General features: G+C 42.8%; 1 protein-coding gene across 2 annotated transcripts; it reads right to left on the bottom strand.

The window, feature by feature from the left end:
* Positions 1-221: 221 nt before the first annotated feature.
* On the bottom strand, positions 222-21,311 carry LOC120025483 (protein phosphatase PTC7 homolog). Of its 2 annotated transcripts, none has more exons than XM_038970041.1 (6): positions 20,766-21,311; positions 8,096-8,275; positions 5,101-5,299; positions 3,607-3,730; positions 3,368-3,497; positions 222-3,206 (listed from the first exon to the last, which is right to left on the bottom strand). In XM_038970041.1, exons 1-6 carry the CDS (start codon positions 20,965-20,967, stop codon positions 3,148-3,150), a joined length of 894 nt encoding a protein of 297 aa, XP_038825969.1. In that variant the 5' UTR covers positions 20,968-21,311; the 3' UTR covers positions 222-3,147. The 2 variants fall into 2 exon arrangements, with proteins under 2 accessions (XP_038825969.1, XP_038825970.1); XM_038970042.1 differs by lacking the exon at positions 20,766-21,311 and adding an exon at positions 8,994-9,040.
* Positions 21,312-23,326: the final 2,015 nt, after the last annotated feature.

Here is a 23,326-nt window from a genome sequence, read left to right as displayed (position 1 = left end):
TTTGTCAGAGGCAATGCCATCACAGTGAAGGCTGCCATCAACAGCTGTGGATATGGTGTCCTTTTTAATGATGTTTCATATAATAACAGGGGGAAAGCAATACTGTATATTATGTGGTATATTATGTGATAAAAGATAAATGCAGTCTTGAGATGGTTTGATGAAATTCCAGTTTTAGCTTTCACTCAATGCATAGCCACAAAAACTCAGAGGCATGCATCTTAGTATAAATACTATATTCTTTATTTAAATATTTTGCAACTTTGAAAACATATTTACAGAACCTAGTCCTGCATTATTACACTGCGCACACACATGTAGCTTTCATACTCACAAACATTGCTTAGAGAAAAACACACAGACCTTGTCTTGACAGCAGAAGCACCATTGAAAAACTGTCATGAGTGTGGACAGAATTAGAGGGACTTAATTGACATTGAGCAACATACAAGATACATCTATTTGTTAAGGCAGAATCGGTGCTCACCATTATCAATAAAAAGCACTTCAACCTGCCTCGCCCTTCCTGCTTCAACACAGTGTCCTTAAACCATAGAGGTTGACTGTCTCAAAATCAGATCAGGTAATTATTCATTAACACAGTGCACCCCCACAGACTGTCAGAAAGAGCAAACTGGAAATATGAGAATGACCAATGAACGTTGGTGCATGTTTAAGTGTTTGAAGGACAACCTTTAAATTAAGGGGAGCTGACCAGACATTTGGAGGCGAGGCAAGCTGTGAGGGACAGGGGCACCTTTGCAGGTAAGCAAATTCCAGTAGTTCAAATAGCTGGGACAAAGACAGCTTGTCATGCAAATACAGAATGCATAGGACAGACGATATTCATGAAATGAAGTCAAAGGCTACAGAAAATTAACTTAAACCAAATTGAAATCGTATTTAGTACACAAACATACATTTAATTGTACCCATTGATCTTGCCTGTATGGTTGCTTGATGTTCTTTTAAATTATTTTTATGCAAAACTAAGAAAGATGATAAATAGTGACAACTTAATTGGTCTCCATTACACTATGTTAGCCTGACTGCAGGTTTTAGATGAGAAGCTGTACCCTGGTCATGCTTGTGAAGTTCGACTGTCCTTCTTTGGTTTCTTTAAGGATTCAAAAGCCTGCATTGTAGTTTGTTGCTCACAGACTACCTGTCACATACAACTAGAGAAGCCAATACGACCAAGCCCCTGTTCTGGTAACATTGCATTTTAGGCACAAATAAAAAGACACCTTAGTGGTCTTCTGACTGTTTTGCACCAAAAATACAACCTAGCATCATTCCCCACAAGCAAAATGACAAATTACCTGTCAAACAGATTGACAGATATGCTCTCAATGTGAAAATACAGAGACATTTTATGTTACAGTATTGTATTGGTGCATGTTTTACTCCAAACCCAGATGAAATCAATGGGGCAAAGATAGTGAATATTCCTCTTTGGTGCACTGGCTTCATAATCATAACAGAGCAAACACTGGCTAACAATGAAGAGAGGTGTGTGTAGTCTGCTATTATGCAGAAGACTCAACAGCATGCCAAGACCAGTACAGGATGATCAAAAATAACAAAATGGCGCACACACCATTCACATAAATAAGGTAGTCAAACACATTGAAATGACAAAATAAAATCAGCAAGTAAATCATTATTGGGAGACAGAAAAAATCTAGAAAAAATATTTTTTTAGAGATGACACCCACCACACAGACTACATATGATTCCTACTGAGTAGTAAGATGGTATGATTCCTGCTGAGTAGTAAGATGGTATGATTCATATTTGCCATCCATGGAGCTATATAAGGCGTCACAAAAGAATCACACGGTGAATCCATGTTGGATGACACATTTCAACCGTCACATCATGGCTCTCAAACTAATAACATTAAAGTTATAAAAATAAATCTTTGTTTTTTTATATATATAATTCATACCTGCCCTATTGGTTTGGTTGAAAGCATTCCCAGATGCTAGCATTAGCTTTGCAAGTTAACATGTATCAACAGCAAAGACATTCATACAAGAACCTACACCCACTTATTGCGCACGCACGCACGCACGCACGCACACGTCGACAAAGACATGCCACGCAGACATGCTGTCATAGTTCTGACACACTACTACCGGGTCAAACGTGTCAATGTCGTGGTTCTTTCGGCCCACGGAAGGGAGGGATTGAGAATATTTACCTTTATAGATTGTGAATGCTCGTTCGTACACATCTGTCACAAAGCAAAATGATCATCCTTTGCATCCTTATCAGCGTCAAAGTGAAGACACACTCCGCCTTGTTTCACAACACACAATATCTACAAATCCGTGAGGCTGTGTGCACTGACAGAACTTTTCAGTAACCTCAATGTGGTGACATTTCAGACTAGCCTATAGGTGGCACTCTGTAGAAATCCCTGCTAGAGGTGCTAGTAAATGGTACTGGCCAACTACCCCTTCATACAAGTCCAAGACAACAACACCAAACTCATACTGTATCTACATCCTTTCTTATTACAAGTCACAACCCTCTCTAAAACCCACAACAACACAGTCCCTCTCAATTCCCCAGTCTTAGTATTCAGCCACACACATAGACTTGGAACAGATCATCACACAGCTACGACATTTACAGACACTCAAATCTCCCTAACAACCACAAACCATGGCTTACTTTACTTATAATACCACTGCTTGTTTCAGGGCGACCGAGCCCAACTCTATCCCCGTATCGGGTCCCTCCCCGCAAAAGCAACCCCCCCCCTGCATTCAGGACTGCACTTCGGTCGCAGTCCCAATGAAGTGATGTTTTGAAGTAAGATATCGGAGAATGGGAAGAAAGCAGTGTGGTGTTCTACACCGTGTGCATCACGATTAACACGAGAAAGTCTTGGCTGCCTGCCTCCTCTCAATAATAGAGTACCAAAACAAACTGGAAGAATACAGATAGAGCTAAATTCTGTGGTGAGGAGTTTGTGTTCCATGTTGTGGCGGTGAGATAGGAAGGTCAGTGAGGGGATATGGGGGGGGGGGGGGGGGGGGGGCTGCAGTCCGTCCGACAGGAACCAGTGCACTTGAGGAGGCAGGTGGAAGACTTGAATGGCGGGAAGTAAACGGATGCAATAAGCATCACACACACTTAGTCTGTGTATTCTGCCACAATGGACAGCAGCACCGTGATGTCATCAGGCTTCCCCCCTGCAGGACACAAGACAAAAGAGAACGTGTCAATTGGCTTTCCAGAGATCAAAGTCAACCTTGAATAACCCAATCTGCAAGCTGACGGTGGGCATAAAAATACAGTGGAGCTGGAGGTGTTATTAGGGACGTAAAGGTCTTCCCAAGAACCCGATACATACCTCTTACATTCAGGCCATTGTCACAGGCAAACTGAGCGAAAGGGGACATGTAGTTGGGGTCATAGGCCAGTTCGTGCGCTTGCTTTGCAATGCTCTGTGCCGTCTGCTGGATGCTGTCATAGTTGGCGCTCTGAGAAATACAAGCATTAGGACAAATAAATGTGTGCAGGTATTCACTAAGGTGAATGTGTAGATTTAGGTGGGTGTGCAAGCAGCTAGGAGGTACTGTGACGTGTTACCTTGAGCTTTTTGAGCTCTTGCAGGATCATGTAGTCGGGCATGTTGTCGAAGAGGCCATCCGAGGCGGTCAGGATGATGTCACCCAGCTGGACATCGAAAGAGGCGCTATCAGCGGCCTCAGGGCTGGGGAGGAGAACACAGGACAGCACTGTTAATCAGGGCCAGCCAGAGGGCACCAGAGAGCTGCTACCAGATAGACAGTACACATGATCCTCACAAACATGATCAGGAGGAATCAGGTCAAAAGGTGACTGTGCCTCAGAGGGATGTGATGGCTGGGTAATAAGACAGCCAATTCCTCCTGGCACACAGTGCAGCCTGCCCTGCTCCAGCCCCACCCACCCGCCCACCAGGCCCAGCATGATCTCTGGCTCCTAGCCAGGGTAGGGGAGCCGGACGTAACCCTCTGCCCTTGAAACTGTGGAATTGCCCCTTATTAAACCCCGTCCATACCAGAAAGACAGAGAGCAAATGTGAACATGTGAGAGTGTGTGTCTGCTGAGAAGAACGAATGCATGGAAGCATAAAGTAACATTGTGCAAGTTTGCGTGCTAATGCGATCGTTATAGGAGCGCCCGAAGGTCTTGCAGTGCGGACTTCAATATAAAACAATAAAGGTCTCATTTAAATGTAGAAACACATGGAGGAGCTCAAAAGAATCCCTATTTTTCCAGAGATTCCCGGAGAGAGAAAAAGAACAAGCCCAGCGGAAAGGGGTCTGGCGGGTCCGCCCCCTGTCTGCTACTGGCCTGTGTGTGTGCGCGCGTCTGGCATGGGCCCAGGCACTACACACTGTTGGCAGAACAGCTGAAGTAAGGGGTTGGTTGCTGTCACATGGCCCCTCAATAGAAAAGAGAGAAGGAAAACATACCCTGCCAGCACCTAGGAGCTCACGTGGTCTCCAGGCCAGGCTGAAAATGGCTTGAGGGCTATTGGTGGGTGGGCTGTTGCTTGGCCTAAACTAACTAACGAGGGCACGGCGTCACATGGCTGTTATTGAGCCAATAATACAGTCCCAGAATGAGGACAAAGCTTATTAGTTATCTAGCCACCGTTCCTTTCAAATCCTTCTGTGAACTGACGAGAAGGGAAATTCTAGATAGATTTTATTTAACCTTATTTCCAATGACAACCTGTCATTTGCTCCAGGTATATCGTCTGAAGCAGGGATGGTCAATTTTTGCCCCAGGGGGTTACGCAATCGGTCTTCCACGAGGTCCGGCGGACCGCACTGAAAATGGTTTATCTTTCCTCACCATCAAAATTAGCCCAAAATAGTAAACTATCTATAGTTGTTGGAATTTCCGATGCTCTCCGACTGTCTAGCTTTAGCAAGCTGGACACAGTCAAGAAACGGAATAACATTCTACACAGTTTTGATTTGGCGTTAGTCATTTTAAAGTCTATGGCGGGGCCATAAAGCCAGTTTTCTCAATACGAATGGTAATTTGAGACCAGGTGGAGGGTCAGAGAAGGAGGTGGAGGGGACTGACCTGTCACTGAGTACCACTCCCTCTGCCCCTGGGGGAGCGATGGACAGCTGGAAAGGGGTGTTGAAGTAGTGCTGCTGTTCGTCTGAGCGGTGCACCACCTCTCCCCCTCGCACCACCAGGAAACCAGAGTCACCTAGATTACACGTGTGCAGTTGGTGGCTCCTTCGGTCCAGGACCACGATACATGCTGTGCTGCTCCCTGGGGAAGTGGAGAGGGGGAGAAGAGAGGGAATATACCAACATATGGTGGTTAGCCATCACCTGATATCCATTTCTCCTTGTGTTAAACTGTGGGGTTACCAGTACAGCAGGGAAGGGGTGTGTGAGATCCCATGCTGGACCAGTCAGTCTGGCACAGACTAAAAACAGATGTCCTTCCCCTGTCCCCACTATGCAGCTCCTACTTTACCACTGTCCTTCAGAAGGGATGGCCAAGCACAGACCTTGGCTTTAGCTGCTATCACACTATCCCAAAATAAGAAGCAGGTCCCTTTTGATAGGCAACCATCGTGTGACTTGGTGGACAGTAGTGTCTCAGAGCAGGCAGCCTTGCCTGTGGTGTCGGGTCTCAGTTGAAAATGTGGCCTCAGTCTGTCACGTTTTTACACGCCAGTGCCGTAAAAAAAAACATGTGGACCCGTGAGCAGCGTCAGTAACTGCTCCTTCCACTGACCTTTTAGGTGCTCTGAAATGGACCGAAATGGTAACTGCGGAGGGGGGGGGGCTAGAGACTTGGTCAGGTGTTTGTCCCAATGACCTCTGTGGAACTGGACCTTGGAACTGGGCGGTGGCAGACTGAAGGACGGCACCATTTCAGTTCCAAGGTCCAGTTCATAATCAAAGAATGATCTCCAGCACCTTTAGAATTAGAACACAGGGAAGTCAAAACGACCAGTACCTTTAACTTTACTCTATTTTACTTGGGGAGCGGACAATTTTTTAAATTAGGGCCACATTATTAGGGAGGAAAGCTTTGTTATAATGATCTTTTTGGATGGATTGATAGTGCAGCTCAGCAGGCAGGGAAACCCAGGCAACAGCACATAGTCTCTGACTCATGCTGCAGATGTTATTTACCAGAGCACAATGCATGTGTTAGTTGGAGTGTGTGTGTGTGTGTGTGTGTGTGTGTGTGTGTGTTACTCACCTGGCCTGTCCCCCCACATGCATTACACTGTGTGTGTATTAGATGTCGACCGATTATGATTTTTCAACACCGGTTATTGGAGGACCAAAAAAAGCCGATACCGATTAAACGGACGATTTATATTTATATATATATATATATATATATATATATATATATATATTTGTAATAATGACAATTACAACAATACTGAATTTAACACTGAACCCTTTTATTTTAACTTAATGTAATATATAAATAAAATATATTTAGTATCAAATAAATAATTAAACATGTTCAATTTGGTTTAAATAATGCAAAAAACACAGTGTTGGAGAAGTAAAAGTGCAAATATGTGCCATGTAAAAAAGCTAACGTTAAAGTTTAACATATGAAAGCTGGTGGTTCAATATTCCCAGTTAAGAAGTTTTAGGTTGTAGTTATTATAGGACTATTTCTCACTATACCATTTGTATTTCATATACCTTTGACTATTGGATGTTCTTATAGGCACTATAGTATTGCCAGCCTAATCTCGGGAGTTAGGCTTGAAGTCATAAACAGCGCAGTGCATCAAGCATTGCTAAGAGCTGCTTGCAAACACAGTAAAGTGCTGTTTGAATGAATGCTTACGAGCCTGCTGCCGCCTACCATCGCTCAGTCAGACTGCTCTATCAAATCATAGACTTAATTATAATAAACACACAGAAATACGAGCCTTTGGTTATTAATATGATCAAATCCTGAAACTATCATTTCGAAAATAAAACGTTTATTCTTTCAGTGAAATACGGAACAATTCCATATTGTCGAACGGGTGGCATCCATAAGTCTAAATATTCTTGTTACATTGCACAACCTTCAATGTTATGTCATAATTCTGGCAAATTCTGGCAAATTAATTATGGTCTTTGTTAGGAAGAAACACAGTTCGCAACGAGCCAGGCGGCCCAAACTGTTGCATATACCCTGACTCCGCTTGCACTGAACGCAAGAGAAGTGACAATTTCCCTAGTTTAATATTGCCTGCTAACATGCATTTATTTTAACTAAATATGCCGATTTAAAAAAAATACACTTCTGTGTATTGATTATTATTATTATTATTTTTTAAATTTTACCCCCATTTCTCCCCAATTTTTCGTGGTATCCAATCGCTACAACTCCCGTACGGGCTCAGGAGAGACGAAGGTCGAAAGCCATGCGTCCTCCGAAGCACAACCCAACCAAGCCGCACTGCTTCTTAACACAGCGCGCCTCCAACCCGGAAGCCAGCCGCACCAATGTGTCGGAGGAAACACCGTGCACCTGGCCCCCTTGGTTAGCGCCCACTGCGCCCGGCCCGCCACAGGAGTCGCTGGAGCGCGATGAGACAAGGATATCACATTTGTGCAAGGAATGTGCTTTTTTCGGAAATGCGCTTTTGTTAAATCACCCGTCACCAAAGTTGAAGTAGGCTGTGATTCGATGATAAATTAACAGGCAACACATTGATTATATGCAATGCAGGACAAGCTAGTTAACCTCGTAATATCAACCATGTGTAGTTAACTAGTGATTATGTGAAGATTTTTATTTATTTTATAAGAAGTTTAATGCAAGCTAGCAACTTAACTTGGCTCATTGCAGCTACAAGGTCCTTTTGACGCTGCACTCACGTAACAGGTGGTCAGCCTGCCACGCAGTTTCCTCATGGATTGCAATGTAATCGGCCATAATTGGCATCCAAAAAGGCAGATTACCGATTGTTATGAAAATTCGAAAAATCGGCCATGCCGAATAATCGGTCGACCTCTAGTGTGTATTACTCACCTGTCCCCCCATATGCATTATACTGTGAGTGAGTGAGAATGTAGTATGTGTACTCACCAAGCAGGGGTACTTTGTTTTGTAGGAGCTCATAGTAGCCAGAGGTGAGGATGCCCACAGGGCTGCTGGGGGTGAAGCGGCCCTCCTTCACCAATCGCTCACATGTCCTCATCAGGGTGGCAGAGAACTGGGATGGGTCCACCCCGTAGTCCCTCCATCCACCTACACCATCCGCCACACCTGAGACACACAGAGAAAAATAAGTGTATAAGTATCAGAACAGTGAATGGTTATGGGCAATTCCACGGTAAAGCATTAAAACACACCGAGAATCTCCCTGCTGATAGGTACACAGTGGGAGGCCGTGCCTTCTCTTGCTAGAACAAAAGCGGTAAGTGCTGTGTGCCGACTCCGGTAGCGACAATTCTACCATTTCTCCTTGTAGAATCGCAATGCTTGTCAGTTTCCAACAACTTAACTTTGAGCACATCAGAAAGCATGCACCCCCACGTGGGGGAGCCAACAGGAGACAAAAAAAAAGGTCATTTTCTCCGTATATCCACAGATGAGCCAGTCACACTTCATACGCAATGTAGTCTATGGGATTGCAGTTAGCTAAGTGCACACAACACTAAATACCTCCAAGATAGCTAACCACTATGGGTGTAACAGTACACTTATTCGTACCAAAACGTTCGGTACAGGGACCTCGGATCGGTCCGGAATGTGAACCCGAATTAATACATTAAAACAAATACTTCTAATTAAAACACTAGGCCTAGGGCCTGCCGAGGGACGCAGCGGTTTGGCACTGCATCGCAGTGCTAGAGGCGGTACTACAGACCCGGGTTAATTCCCGGGCTGTGCCACAACCGGCCACGAGTCCCATAGGACAGCGCACAATTGGCCCAGTGTCGTCCGGGTTAGGGGAGTGTTTGGCTGGGGGGGGGGCTTTTACCTGGCTCATCGCCAGTTGAACGGTGTTTCCTCCGACACATTGGTGCAGCTGGCTTCCGGGTTAAGCCGGCAGGTGTTAAGGAGCGCGGTTAGGCGGGTCACGTTTCGGAGGATGCATGACTCCACCTTCGCCTCTCCCGAGCCCGTTGGAGAGTTGCAGCAATGAGAGAAGATCAAAAATTGTAAAGGGGGTAAAATACAAAACAAATGTAAACACTAGGCCTATAGGCTATACACTACATTGTCTGCCTGGAGTAAATCTGAACTGAAAAAAACTAGAGCCTAAGCGCATGTTGTAATCAAAATTCTAATCTTAAATTGGTGCATTTCAAACAGTCCTTTTGTGACAAGCAGCCAGGAACTAGTTCAGGTTATGGTACGGGCAGGCATAAATTACAGAGGTATCCATGACCAACAAATGCATATCTGTATTCCCAGTCATGTGAAATCCATAGATTAACTGACTGATTTCCTCATATGAACGGTAACTCCGTAAAATCAATGAAAATGTTGCCTGTTGCGTTTATATTTTTGTTCAGAATAATTTCTCTGAACATCACCAGATTCACAGGAAATATATTATAGTATGGAGAAGCAATACACCCTGCCACAGCTTCATAATACTTGTCAAACAGAGAACTGATACTGTATACTGGTTGATGGGATTGGCATGGGGGGGGGGGGGGGGGGGGGGGGGGGGGGGGGGGGGGGGGGGGGGGGGGGGGGGGGGGGGGGGGGGGGGGGGGGGGGGGTCCGTGGGTGGCTTTTGACAACTCATGTGTTACTCATTGGTACGTTTGGTCCAAATCGGATGTTGGGTACTACTATTTACTGAATGTTATCTCAATCCTATAAATAAAAAAAATGTTGCGGTGGAAACAATTATAGCTTAAAATGGAAACGTCACCACAAATCACAATATTCAGAATTCATAGCCATTTCAGGACGTAGTACCGCCCCTGTCGAGGTGAATCCAGTTGAGAAAGGGTGTCAACAGATAGCTAATGCTACTCACTGGAAGAGCCACTCGTTCATAGAACATCAGCTTGCGAATAACTATTACTTTTTGTATTGATAACAACTGTAAAGTTTAGTCATGGTGTGGTGCTCAGTACCTGGATGTGCAAACTGCAAGGAAGCACAGGCTGCTGGGTTAACATTTCATCAGTTACCTTCCTAAGAAGACGAGCAGAGGTAACGTAGTAACTTTGCTAGCTAACGTAACTACACAGCGAACTACATTTGTTGATCTAAACCAAAATCTAGCTAGCTTTCAGAAAACGCCGGCAAGACGTTCCAAAGTAAATAGCCAGCTGCTATTTGGCAATGTGAGCTAGCTACAGCCTACTGGACCATATCTAACTGTTAGCGAATTAACTAATGCAGAAAATAACGTGAGTTTGATCCAATCAACATCAAGCTCAGCACCAGGAACTAGTGTAAGTCATCTTGACTCTATGATTAGCAAATACATATACTGGAGCTAGACATAAACATGGTCTGTGTCTTATTGTCACACTTGGTGTGTTTATAAGTAGGCTACAACTTCTACTGTAGTTTTATCTGTATTTGGGAGGCTTAGTTGATTGCTTTTCTCCAATTTAGACTTCAAAATTTGCATAAACAGAGTTATTAGTAAGGAGGGAACGGTGTGGGTGACCGACTGGTGTCTTTTTGGGGGGGGGGGGGGGGGGGGGGTATTGTGTGTGTGAAGGTTAGTATGCATGATCTATTGACACGAGGGGGATGGGTGGATATAGTACCTTGTTTGAGTGTGTATTGATGGGGACAGTAGTAAAATATTGTCCTGCAGACTAATCCTGCTGCTGACACCAGCTTCAGTAGTACAGATCCTGTAGAACCATTGGATGAAAGCTTTCAGCCGGGAACAAGCTCAAGATCTGACGCGGAAGAGGGGGGGAAAAAACTGCACGAGGCTGGCAAGAGCCAAAGTGTCATGGAGCTCATGAATCATGGAGCTCATGAATTTCTGCAAGACCAGCTGCCATTGCCCAACACAAGACAGAGTTCACCAGCTGAAGAACATTCAGGACCCTGCCTGGAACAGTTTGATTGATGTTGTAGTACAATATAGAATGCCTAGTATGATCACAACTGCATTGTGGTATAGATATTGTTCGATCTTTTACATATGGAGTTCAATCAAATGTTTTATATGTTTTACAAGTGTACTGACAAGTCACTAAATGATTCCAGCTGAATCAGAAACCAATAAAGTGTTGACTTCAACTTCTGGATCAATTTATTGTGATATTCATGAAATGTATTGGAAATTGGTTGAGGTTATTCCTTTGTGTAATGAAGAAGTACGGCCATCGTAAATGAGGGTCACTTTAAGTAAATTGTTTGAGGCACATTACCAAAAAAGTTGCGTCAGTTTGTTTTCTTTTTGTATTGAACACAGATCATCCCGTCTTCAAATTGATCGATTATTAACGTTTAAAAATACCTAACGTTATATTACAAAAGTAGTTTGAAATGTTTTGTTAAAGTTTACATGTAACTTTTGATATATTTTGTAGTGACATTGCGCAAGTTGGAAGCTGTGTTTTTCTGGATATATATTGACGGAATTAATCGAACAAAAGGACCATTTGTGATGTTTATGGGACATATTGGAGTGCCAAAAAAAGAATTTCGTCAAAGGTAAGGCATGAATTATGTTTTTATTTCTGCGTTTTGTGTTGTGCCTGCAGTGTTGAAATATGCTACTCTCTTTGTTTACTGTTGTGCTATCATCAGATAATAGCATCTTATGCTTTCGCCGAAAAGCCTTTATGAAATCTGACATGTTGGCTGGATTCACAACGAGTGTAGCTTTAATTTGGTATCTTACATGTGTGATTTAATGAAAGTTAGATTTTTATATAATTTTATTTGAATATGGCGCTCTGTATTTTCCCTGGCTATTGGCCAGGTGAGACGATTGTGTCCCACCTACCCCAGAGAGGTTAACCAGGTGAACAAGTGTCACTTCTCTTGCGTTCATTGCACGCAGAGTCAGGGTATACTATACGCAACAGTTTGTGCAGCCTGGCTCATTGCGAACTAATTTGCCAGAATTTTACGTAATTATGACATAACATTAAAGGTTGTGCAATGTAACAGGAATATTTAGACTTATGGATGCCACCCGTTAGATAAAATACGTAACGGTTCCGTATTTCACTGAAAGAATAAACGTCTTGTTTTCGAGATGATAGTTTCCGGATTCGACCATATTAATGACCTAAGGCTTGTATTTCTGTGTGTTATTATGTTATAATTAAGTCTATGATTTGATAGAGCAGTCTGACTGAGCGATGGTAGGCAGCAGCAGGTTCGTAAGCATTCATTCAAACAGCACTTTCCTGCGTTTTGCCAGAAGCTCTTCGCTGTGCTTCAAGCCTATCAACTCCCGAGATTAGGCTGGTGTGAAATGGCTAGCTAGTTAGCGGGGTGCACGCTAATAGCATTTCAAACATCACTCGCTCTGAGACTTGGAGTAGTTATTCCCCTTGCTCTGCATGGGTAACGCTGCTTCGGGGGTGGCTGTTGCTGTTGTCGTTGTGTTCCTGGTTCGAGCCCAGGTAGGAGCGAGGAGAGGGATGGAAGCTATACTGTTACACTGGAAATACTAAAGTGCCTATAAGAACATCCAATAGTCAAAGGTTAATGAAATACAAATGGTATAGAGAGAAATAGTCCTATAATTCCTATAATAACTACAACCTAAAACTTCTTACCTGGGAATATTGAAGACTCATGTTAAAAGGATCCCCCAGCTTTCATATGTTCTCATGTTCTGAGCAAGGAACTTAAACGTTAGCTTTCTTACATGGCACATATTGCACTTTTACTTTCTTCTCCAACACTTTGTTTTTGCATTATTTACACCAAATTGAACATGTTTCATTATTTATTTGAGGCTAAATTGATTTTATTGATGTATTATATTAAGTTAAAATAAGTGTTCATTCAGTATTGTTGTAATTGTCATTATTACAAAAAAAGAATATATATATTAATATTTATTTATTTATTATATATATATATATATATATATTTTTCTCGGCGTTGAAAAAATCATAATTGGTCGACCTCTAGCAGAGATGGTTGTCCTGGAAGGTTCTCCAGTCTCCACAGAGGAACTCTGGAGCTCTGTCAGAGTGATCATCGGTTTATTGGTCACCTCCCTGACCAAGGTCCTTCTCCCCAGATTGCTCAGTTTAGCCAGGCAGCCAGCTCTAGGAAGAATCTTGGTGGTTCTAAACTTCTTCCATTAAAGAATGATGGAGACCACTGTGTTCTTGAAGACCTTCAATGCTGCAGACATCTTTTGGTACCTTTCCCCAGATCTGTGCCTCGACACAATCCTTTCTCTGAGCTCTACGTACAAATCCTTCGACCTCGTGGCTTGGTTTTTGCTCTGACATGCACTGTCAACTACGGGACCTTGTATACACAGGTGTGTGCCTTTCCAAATCATGTCCAATCAATTTACCACAGATGAACTCTAATCAAGTTGTAGAAACATCTCAAGGATGATCAATGGAAACAGGATGCACCTGAGCTCAATTTTGAGTCTCATAGCAAAGGGTCTGAATACTTATGTAAATAATACATTTGCAAAAATGTCCACAATCCTGTTATAGCATAGCTATTATGGGGTATTGTGTGTAGACTGAGGAGAGAATGTTTTATATAAGGCTGTAAAGTCAAGGGATCTGAATACTTACGAACGCACTGTAGGAATATCGTTGAGTCCATTGGCTCTATTGAACAAGGACAACCATATCTACTCTATACTAATGTGATCGTGCAATCGACGAAACACAAAGGCCACAATAATTCCCTACAAATCATGGCACCATTAAGTTTTTGATCAGACAGCAGGCCCGATCAACCAATGACGTTACTGAACGAACTCCCCTGGCGCGAAAATTTTAGAAAATACCCCTGTCGGGGCCTCCCGGGTGGCGCAGTGGTCTAGGGCACTGCATCGCAGTGCTAGCTGTGCCATCAGAGACTCTGGGTTTGAGCCCAGGCTCTGTCGCAGCCGGACGCGACCGGGAGGTCCATGGGGCGACGCACAATTGGCCTAGCGTCGTCCGGGTTAGGGAGGGTTTGGCCGGTAGGGATATCCTTGTCTCATCGCGCACTAGCGACTCCTGTGGCGGGCCGGGCGCAGTGCGCGCTAACCAGGTCGCCAGGTGCACGGTGTTTCCTCCGACACATTGGTGCGGCTGGATTCCGGATTGGTTGCGCGCTGTGTTAAGACGCAGTGCGGCTTGGTTGGGTTGTGTTTCGGAGGACGCATGGCTTTCGACCTTCGTCTCTCCCGAGCCCGTAGAGGAGTTGTAGCGATGAGACAAGATAGTAACTACTAACAATTGGATACTACGAAATTGGGGAGAAATGGAGGTAAAATAAATGTAAAAAATACCACTCATGCATAATTATGTCTGAAACACCTCTCATCACTCATTATGTAGAGAGACTGGAAAAACACCCCAAATAGTGTGTAGCGGTGAAGTTTCCCTTTCATTTCAAAGGGATAAAATTATATTTCCACAAAATAAGGTTTCAGGAATGCTAATCGTATCTGTTACTATGTACAGAAACGATTTCAGAACAATCTAAATTGGTGGGTGTCAAAATCCTCTTTCTTGTGCATTTTGAGGTGGAACGACCCTATAGCACCCAAGTGGGACACTATATACATAAGCACAGAGCCATCATTCTCTGTGGGTGTTTGACCCAGTCTCCTGTCTTCATTACCAGTTAATTAGCCACAGAGAAAAACAGCACAGCCCCTGGCCTGATGTGGCCCGTCATGAGTAATCAGTAGACCTGAATACGAGCACACCTGTATTTCCCTAAACACGAGCAGACTACAGCGATCCATCGCTATGCATAAACTCCCAACAATGTTATCACGAAATAGACACAATGAGCATATTGAACAGCTCTGTTGCAGTAATGTTTCAGGTTGGTCGAGGCAGGCAGGCCGTAGCCTACACTAGACATCCAACCATTTAATTTTAGTTCGGCATGACCGGTTGCAATGACTGATCCTGTGACGAATGAGTCAAATAGAGCACGTTTTTGAAAGGCATCTCATTCACTGCCTATACATGATGCAGTTAGGCCCAATGTTCCCTCTAACAGGCTGACCACACCTCTCATGCCGCGAGCGTGAACGTTGCAAAATAAATGTAGAAATCTCTGTTATTCAATTATTGCACCCACACTGCTCGCGAGCATCTGCGTTGCCAAGGGCTAAAATAGAAGTCCTTTCTATTTCTGTCACAGATCGCGCTGCAAGTCCTGCCTCTCCCATCTCCTCATTGGTTTATAGAAGCAGGTACCCACATGCCATCTCCTCATTGGTTATACCCACGTGGGTGACTGAAAGACAAACGAGGTCAGTGGTGGTAATGCACCTAATTTATGAATCACATTATAAAGTCAAGAGAAGAAAAAGCCTGGAAGGAGGAGAGATGACTAGAAACGATTCGGTTGACCGTTTTATGTGTGGATTAATTGTCGGAGTAGAGGACCTTGTGCATTTCAGGTAAAATAACAACTCAATGTTTATATCCCAGGACAAATTAGCTAGTAACAGCTAGCTAGCTAAATTGCCATACATGTTTAATGCTTTTCGACTTGTCCCCAAGTTAATATAATTGGTTCAGAGTTTGTTTTGATATTTTAACCTGCGTGTCGTGATCGCGTTTGGTGTGGGGTGACAAAATACATTTATGCATGATGGCGCACGCGTGCAGACGGTTTGGGTTCCGTGTAAGCTGCGCGCGGGACTGCAACATGGAAGAAATATCAGCCCATGCAGAAAAGCACAAGATTGAACTTTCTCGAGTTTTCCCCGTTAGTTAACACTATCAACGTTTCCCTTTACTGTGGGAATGGTGATCGAATCAAAGCAATATTAGCCACTTTCAAGAGATTTTGTTGTAAGCAGAGCTCATCGGAGTAGGATTCTATTGCATTGACAGGCACAGCTCAGGCCCGTACTCTACACGGACCCTGGTGCCATAACCAATCAGAGCTGCAGTAGGCCTATATGCAAACAGACCATTGCCATATATGGGTGTGTGCCATTCACCTTGAACTGGATTGTTTTACAGCATGAGCATCACGATTATGATGCGCTTGTTTTGAGATCAAAGCGAGAGCTGCATGTAGACATGTGCACATTTGTTCATATTCTTTGCTAGTTAGGGAGCTATTAGCCCAGTTAGAACTCATTTGTACTCAGCAATAGGGGAGTACTTTCTTCCTACAAGAGTACAAAACATGTACATTTCTCACCATCTTTGAAAAGCAAGTTAGGAAAATAGCTTTTTTTATGTCTTAAAGGGGCAGTGTTGTATTTTGAGACAGGCTTGAATAAACTAAGTAGCCAGTAGGCAGAGGGTAACATAATTTGTCTGATTCTCTGTAATAAATGGTATGGGAATAAATGAATATTATTTTGTGAAGTAGTTTCTTGCAACAAACAAAATGTTCTGTCACCTCCTCGTCTGAAGGACCAGTGGATAAACAGGTCAATGTCAGGCCCTGCATATTTTTTTTCAAAAGTCTCATGGAATGTAGGCCTACATTGAACACCAAACATTGGCTGCTACTATAGGCTGAATGATAGAACCGCTATTTCCATGTTAAGCGATGCATTTTCTCCATTGTTTTTGATGGTAGCCCACTCTGGTAGGCCTACATTATGATCAAATAGCCACAGTAGCCTACTTGGCCACTTAACCTCTTTGGGCTGCAGGGGCAGTATTGAGTAGCCTGGATAAAAGGTGCCCATTTCAAACGGCCTCGTACTCAATTCCTGCTCGTACAATATGCATATTATTATTACTATTGGATAGAAAACACTCTAGTTTCTAAAACCGTTTGAATTATATCTGTGAGTAAAACAGAACTCATTTTGCAGCAAACTTCCTGACAGGAAGTGGAAAATCTGAAATCGATGCTCTGTTCTAGGCCCTGCCTATAAATGTCCTTGATATTTATTAGAATACATGCACTTCATACGTCTTCCACTAGATGTCGACAGGCAGTGAGAGAAGAAATTGAGTGTATAACTTGATCTGGGGTCGAATAAAAGCTCTTTGTATGACGTGTCACCCGTTTCCTGTTTTCTGGAGAGCACGTGAAGGGACCTGGTTTTGCCTTCTGATAAGCTGTCGTTATAGACGACTAATATCTCCGGCTTTGATTTGATACAAGTGACAATATCATCGTAAAGTATGTTTTTTCAATATAGTTTTATTAGATTATTGAAATTTTTTCGGGACGTTAGGCGTGTTGCTTTGTCTGCGTATGTTCAGGAAGGAGAGCTTCGCGCCACTTTGCTAGCTTTCCGTGCTAATTGACTGGAGAAGAGGACATTCTAAATCCAAACAACGATTGTTCTGGACAAAGGACCCCTTGTACAACATTCTGATGGAAGATCAGCAAAAGTAGGACCCATTTTATGATGTTATTTCATATATCTGTCGTACATGTGAACTAGTAGTTTGCGCCCAGAGTTTGGGCACTCTCTCGCTATAACTAAGCTGGATGTCGTAATGAAGTTATTTTTAGAATTCTAACACGGCGATTGCATTAAGAACTAGTGTATCTATCATTTCCTATACAACATGTATTTTTTAGTAATGTTTATGAATAGTTATTTGGTCAGAATATGTGGGTGTCAGAAAAATATCCGGACGTTGTGGGAAAAATATGCTACGTTAGCACAATGTATAACCACTGATTTCAGCTCTAAATATGCACATTTTCAAACAAAACATAAGTGTATGTATAACCTGATGTTATAGGACTGTCATCTGATGAAGCTTATCAAGGTTAGTCAAAAATTATATATCTTTTGCTGGTTTGTTACAATCGCTAACTTTTGCTGCTGGGGAATGGCTTGTGTTTCTGGCTATTGTGGTTAGCTAATATAATGCTATATTGTGTTTTCGCTGTAAAACACTTAAGAAATCGGAAATATTGGCTGGAATCACAAGATGCCTGTCTTTCATTTGCTGTACACCATGTATTTTTCAGAAATGTTTTATGATGAGTATTTAGGTATTTGACGTTGGTGTCTAATTACTCTGGCTGCTTCGGTCCTATTTGTGACGGTAGCTGTGATGGTAGCTGCAATGTAAAACTGATTTATACCTCAAATATGCACATTTTTCGAACAAAACATAGATTTATTGTATAACATGTTATAAAACTGTCATCTGATGAAGTTGTTTCTTGGTTAGTTTGGTTGGTTCTTGATTAGTTAGGTTGGCTTTGTGCATGCTACCTGTGCGGTGAAAAATGTCTGTCCTTTTTTGTATTTGGTGGTGAGCTAACATAAATATATGTGGTGTTTTCGCTGTAAAACATTTTAAAAATCGGACATGTTGGCTGGATTCACAAGATGTTTATTTTTCATATGCTGTATTGGACTTGTTAATGTGTGAAAGTTAAATATTTCTAAAAAATATATTTTGAATTTCGCGCCCTGCACTTGAAGTGGCTGTTGTCATATTGTGCCCGGCTTCGGGCTTGCAGCCCAAAGAAGTTAAAACAGTAAATTAAAGCAGGTACAGCCTCAGTGTTCACGGGAAACACACGTCGTAAATTGCACAGGATTTTCACAACATTCAAGTTCGCGCTCAGCAGACCTGAAATTTGCTCAGTGACGGAATTTTGAGAACATCGGTTAGGCATTGGAAAACATTGGTCTTCCAATGAAAACAGGGCGACTTAAAGCGGCAATATGAAACTTTTTGGTTGACCCGACAATTCACATAGAAATGTGAGTTATACATTTGTCATTCTCATTGAAAGCAAGTTTAAGAAGAGGTCATATTTTTCTTTCGGTTTTGTACAACAGCTTTAAACAGCTGAAAATACAAAAAGTTTGGTTTTGTGAAATATATATTTCACAGTGGTTTTTATATGGTACAATGACTCTCTAAACTATACATGTTTTGTCAAACCGAAACTAGGTGAACTACTAGAATTTTAGCAACCAGGAAATGGCAGAGTGATTTGTGCATCTTTAAGCCAAGCTAAGACGAACTAGCCTAACCCCAACTCTATTCAATGATATACAATAAGAGTGTTAGAGATATAAATGTAATCCATAAAACTGTCCGTTATTTGTTCCACCTGATTGAATGATACAACTATCTCTCTGCTCATTCTAAACAGAACCCCCCCCCCCCCCCCCCCCCCCCAGCTCAACCACATGGCATGTGTTTTTCTGCAAGTAACAAAAGGCTCAACACCCAGAAGCATATGCCTAATCTTCTCAAATTAAGTGTTGGTTGGTATTTGTCCATTCCTACTATTGTGCAATTGCGTTGCATTCTTGTGATTTAATTGAGTAATTTCAATGGGTTTCAAATAGCCACTTTTGTTCCAATGAATGAATTGGTAAAATGACAACACATGGTGGTTGATGTAAGGACAAATGCACTTCCCCATGCATCTATGAAGCTGTGTTCATAACCAAATGGGAAGGTGGTATTTACCCATGTACGACTGGGAAAAATCCGCTTGAATGCCCCTCCAACTGGTAATTACTAGTGGGAAACTATCATCCCTGAGCTCTGACTCCTCCCACATGCTGATCTCACCTACTAATGACCTTGATAACAGCCTTTTCGGCAGTTAAATGCAACAAAACATTATTTATAAAAATTTCTCTATTAATATGGTTTTTGAACACTATAATTTGTTTCCAAAACCACTGGCCACACACTGGTTGAAACAACGTTGTTTTCGCGTCATTTAAATCAAAGAACCAACGTTGAATTGACATCTGTGCCCAATGGTAACATGATAGCTGTACTTTTAGTTTATGGTTGACACAGCTTGTTGGTCATTAGCCAATCGGCGTTCTCAACGAGTTCAAAGCACGTGAATGCCTCCAACTGGTAATTACCACCTTCCCACTTGGTTGTGAATGGAGCACGAAACGTGAAATTGTCCTGGCAACATGGCTGCCTCCATGCTCAACCGTTCTGACCTTTAAAAAACACGGGACAGTTTCCCCTAAGCGTTCGTGAAATACTTGTAAAATCCACAACAACTGATAGCTAATGAATATTAAGATATATTCACTTCTCCTGAAATTGTCATAATAGCATAATAATACATTTCGTGTAACGCTTGCGCAACGATCCAATTGTTATGTGCATCGAATATCCGAACAATTAGTAGCAAATGTTACAATTTATTTCTAAATTCAACGTGCGACATCCACATTGTCACGCTGAAAAAATAGATGGTGTATACATAGTATTACTTTGTGTAGCCTACATGTTCACATTATCGCCACTAGTAGCACTGGGGGGGCTTTCCAGACTTCTAGGTGAAAGGTCGTTACAATTACTCAACAAAGTATAAATTTTTCCCCCCAACAAAGTATACATGTTTGGCAACTCCAGGCGCCGCAATGTTTCTCGGTCGCGTGTAGTCCTACAAACCACAGCTGTACCGTAGAAGTATTGTAAAACAGGGGGCCAACTTAAGACTGTGGTTCAGTCAGGAAAAGGGTAGGGAATACCCCCTTTGTTTTCGTGACATGACTGTGGGTGACATGTGCTAGGCTACATGAAGGTCAAATCTGAAAAATGCTATTATCCAAAAAACCTAGCATATTTAAGGGTGTCTTTTGTTAAAATCCACGACTGCTAGGCTACTTCAACGGTGTCTTTACCAAAACAGATAAACGGAATATTAAAAGACTTACCCAAGACATCAGCGGACCTATGCCGGGCAATGAAATAAGCGTCATCCCCATAACACATCCCTTTCTTCAAGATCCCCTTACGAAAGTCTTTCCCAAACCCGCAGCTAGCTGTGACCAGGCTGTAGTCCCGACCATCAGTTTGAGAGAGTCCGCCAAGGACAGCCCTTGCAACCAGTCTGCCATATGAGAGTACGGATAACATTCCAAGAGCGAGCGTCCGTCTCTACCTGCCGAGACCTTCTCCCCACTCCACTTTCGACGTCCCGTGTCTACTTTTGGAGTCTATTCTTCCACCATTCGTTATGAATAATTCTGCCAACGAAAACGCACGAGTCAGTAGACCGATAACACAATCGTCAAACTGGTCGCCGGAGTTTGTCCAATTCTTTATAGGGTGAAATTGCACGATTTCCACTGGTTCTTTAAGTTTTGGTGGATTTCATTGACACAGGTCCTCCGGTGTGCACCATCCTTGCCGACATGTTTCCACAGTCACACACAAATACACCCGAAACACAGCTCAATATGGGTCCTCCAGTCTTGTGATTCGTTTGCCCGACGTCACAACTAATGCGCACGCAAATGCAGGCTCCCCCTGCGCTCCACCGCAAATCCATTTTAGGAGAGTTGCGCTTTATTTACTTGTCAGGTACACCGGGAGTTCAGACCCTCTGATATAGGCTACATCAGTGCTTCATGCGCAGCCTACAGATATGGGGAATTCTATTTTAACAGTTCATAAATCTAGGTCTACTGCTATTTCACAGTTTTGCACGATTCATTCTAAGGCTATTTATTTCACACAGAGTAGTTTGGATTGCAAAACAATGCCATCCTCGAACTCCTTGCCTAATTAGACGAACGACACATTTCAAGCGACTTCATGTATGACCTGGATAGATGGCAGCATTCGTGCAAAACTGAAAGCGTGAACCACTGCATTTAATCATGGCAAAGTGACTGGGAAATGGACGTGTAGCCTACAAACAGACCAGTTGCGACCTCCAGCAATCAAAGAGGAAAAACGACAATACAGGGACAAGGTGGAGTCGCAATTCAACGGCTCAGATACAAGACGTGGGCTATGTGGCAGGGACTCCATACGGATTACAACGGGAAAGCCAGCGCCTCGCTCCCGGGCGAGCTAAACACCTTCTTCGCCCTCTTCGAGGAAAACAGCATTGTGCCCCCGACGCTTGAAGTCGTCCGCATGCTTCCCAGCCGAAACAGTTCGTAGAGTTTGTGTATATATTATAACGACGTTTTGGACTTCGGTGAGTTTTTTCCCCCACTGTTCGGGAACAGGAAACATTTTCTGGAGGCAAGCGAAGTTCGGAGCCGAAATCTACGCCCCTTCGTTGGTGATTGGTCAACAATAGGGATTCTTCAATAAAGTATTTGTTATCATTCAATGAGAGATGAGTCAGTTAGATGCACGACTAAGATCTCTTTGGCAAAACGTGAACATTAATGACAGAGTTACAGTTCAAAGGAAATCAGTCAATTGAAATACATGAATTAGGCCCGAATCTATGGATTTCACATGACTGGGAATACAGATATGCATCTGTTGGTCACAGATACCTTAAAAATAAAGGTAGGGGCGTGGATGAGAAAACCAGTCAGTATCTGGTGTGACCACCACTTGCCTCATGCAGCGCAACACATCTTCACATTGAGGTGATCAGTCTGTTGATTGTGGTCTGTGGAATGTTGTCCCACTCCTCTTCAATGGCTGTGTGAAGTTGCTGGATATTGGCGGGAACTGGAACACGCTTTCGTACACGTCGATCCAGAGCATCCCAAACATGGTCAATGGGTGACATGTCTGGTGAGTATGCAGGCCATGGAACAACGAACATTTTCAGCTCCCAGGAATTGTGTACAGATCCTTGTGACATGGGGCTGTGCATTATCATGCTGAAACATGAGGTGATTGCGGCGGATGAATGGCACGACAATGGGCCTCAGGATCTCGTCACAGTATCTCTGTGCATTCAAATTGGCATCAATAAAATTGCAATTGTGTTTGTTGTCAGTAGCTTATGCCTGCCCATACCATAACCCCACCACCACCATGGGGGCACTCTGTTCACAACGTTCACATCAGCAAACATCTAATCTTTTTCTGCGAAATGTATTTTATTTCAGCTCATGAAACATGGGTCCAACACTTTACATGTTGTGTTTATATAAGTTTGCTGATGAGAACGTTGTGAACAGAGCTACCAGTCAAAAGTTTGGACACACAAACTCATTCAAGGGTTTTTCTTTATTTTGGCTATTTTCTACATTGTAGAATAACAGTGAAGACATCAAAACTATGAAATAACAGATATGGAATCATGTTGTAACCCAAAAAGTGTTAAACAAATCAAAATATATTTCAGATTTTAGATTCTCTAAAGTAGCTACATTTTGCTTTCATGACAACTTCAAATCAAAGTTTATTTGTCATGTGCGCCGAATACAACAGGGGTAGACCTTACAGTGAAATGCTTACTTACAGGCTCTAACCAATAGTGCAAAAAAGGTATTAGGTGAACAATAGGTAAGTAAAG

This window comes from Salvelinus namaycush, chromosome 31 (assembly GCF_016432855.1).
Source record: "Salvelinus namaycush isolate Seneca chromosome 31, SaNama_1.0, whole genome shotgun sequence".
Lineage (NCBI taxonomy): Eukaryota > Metazoa > Chordata > Actinopteri > Salmoniformes > Salmonidae > Salvelinus > Salvelinus namaycush.
The sequence above is the reverse complement of the archived record's forward strand: the minus strand, read 5'-3'. Positions and strand labels throughout refer to the sequence as shown.